Consider the following 1791-nt stretch of genomic DNA (forward strand, 5'->3'; position numbering starts at 1 on the left):
CTGTAAATGTTCATTAAAACTAATAAAATTTAATAAAAATAAAAAAAGAAAGAGTAGATGGACAGCAAAGGAGAGAAAGACCTGGATGAAATGGATTGACTCAGTAACTGGGGTAATGGGGATAGGTGTGTCAGAGTCGATGAGACTGGCTCAAGTAAGGGCAGGTTTCAGAGTTATTTTACATGGGGTCACTATGATTTGAAGGCGACTTGATGGCACAGAACAACAACCACCTGACCTAAACAGACAGGGCCAGTCTTGGTATAACATTATTTTTTTTATCCCATCTTTTGTCCTTCTCAGGAGGATTGGTTCCCCCTTGCACTGTAGTGAGGAATCTTTGAAGGGGTTAAGCTGAGGTGGACCAGATGAAAATACACTTTAACTCTTGAGGTTCTGGACAATTTTCTCTGTCACTGGTGGAGACTCCATTTGCCTTTCTGTTTCACTATATTATGGAACATAAACTCTTATTACTCAAACTGATGCTTTTTCTTTTTTCTTGGTTTTGCCCCCTCTGGTCCACTCCTTTTCCCTTTGTTCCATTTCTTCATGACACAACTTTTACCTTTTAATTTCTTTTTTATTCTGTATCCACTAGTTTCCTACAAGATCTCTCTGGTGCAATGGAAAGGATGTCAGAAGAGGTCACGTGTCCCATTTGCTCTAACCTCATGGTGGAGCCCGTGAGTACTGAATGTGGCCACAACTTCTGCAAAGAATGCATCTTTCAGGTTGGAAGAGATAGGGACAGTGCCTGCCCTGTGTGCCAGCGCCCATTTCTCCTCAGTAATCTCCAGCCTAATGAGGAGCTAGCCAGTAAGGTGGACAACCTCACACAGAAGGGCCAGAGCACCAAGCAAGGCCTACAGAGACATCGTTGTACGTTCTGTGAGGAATTTTGGAACCGTCTTCGCCGGGTGTGTGACCAATGCCCAAAATGCTGTTTCCCTTGCATGGGCCCTACAGATAAAGATGCTCCGAATTACGAGGTGAGTCCTTAGCACCAGAGCCAGTAAGGAGATGTGCCTGATCAGTGCTTTGTTCCCACAGCTTGGGATGAGAGAAATAGCCTCTGAATTTGAAAGACTGGGGGAAAGAATGATGTCTAATCAAGTGTACAATCAAAACTGAATGTGGTCTTGGAAAGCTGTGGAGAATTCTGACAGGGGAGCCCTTTCAGCCAGCCGACTCCTCTACTCAACTATAATTGTAACAAAGCCCTATGGCTTCAGATGTGGCAACATTTGAAAGCTTCTTAATTTAGGTCATTGTTATTATAGTTAGGTGTTGCACAGAGGAATACAAACCACAGTGACCCTATGAACAACAGATCTGAACCCTGTCATATCTTATCTCATCCTCACACTTCCTGACTCATCTGAACCCATTGCAGCCATCACCGTGTCAATCCACTTGGTTGGTGGATTTACTGGTGTCATTCCATTTAGTTCACAGGGATAACAAATTTTGCTTAGCGTTGTACATGTAGAATGTGCTCCTTCCAAGCCTATTCCATATATGCTGTGAAGCTCTGGTCAGAGGTCTGAGGGTACAAAAGTATTTTGTTCTAAGGTACATGTGCCCCTGACCCCAGTAGGACCCCTGTTATGCTGAACTTGAATTTGGGTACTGAGACCTGGATTGACTGTGATAATATCCATGAGAGGCAAACAAGAGTGCGAAACATGATGGGAGCACATTTAAGTAGAGCTATACTTAGGCTTTCCTAAGAACCAGTATGACTGTGCATTGCTCAATACTAGTCATTCTACTTCTTACCCTGGTTGG

General features: G+C 43.5%; 1 protein-coding gene across 1 annotated transcript in view; it reads left to right on the forward strand.

The window, feature by feature from the left end:
• Positions 1–1791, forward strand: part of LOC102863473 (E3 ubiquitin-protein ligase TRIM21-like) — a 14848-nt gene that overhangs the window by 5442 nt on the left and 7615 nt on the right. Inside the window, exon 2 of the mRNA XM_006885710.1 lies at positions 602–992. Coding sequence (XP_006885772.1) covers positions 602–992 — 391 coding nt within the window. The remainder of the gene's footprint in view (positions 1–601; positions 993–1791) is intronic.

This window comes from Elephantulus edwardii, unplaced genomic scaffold (genome assembly GCF_000299155.1).
Source record: "Elephantulus edwardii isolate Elephantulus edwardi_28Jun2011 unplaced genomic scaffold, EleEdw1.0 scaffold00044, whole genome shotgun sequence".
NCBI classification, from domain to species: Eukaryota; Metazoa; Chordata; class Mammalia; order Macroscelidea; family Macroscelididae; genus Elephantulus; species Elephantulus edwardii.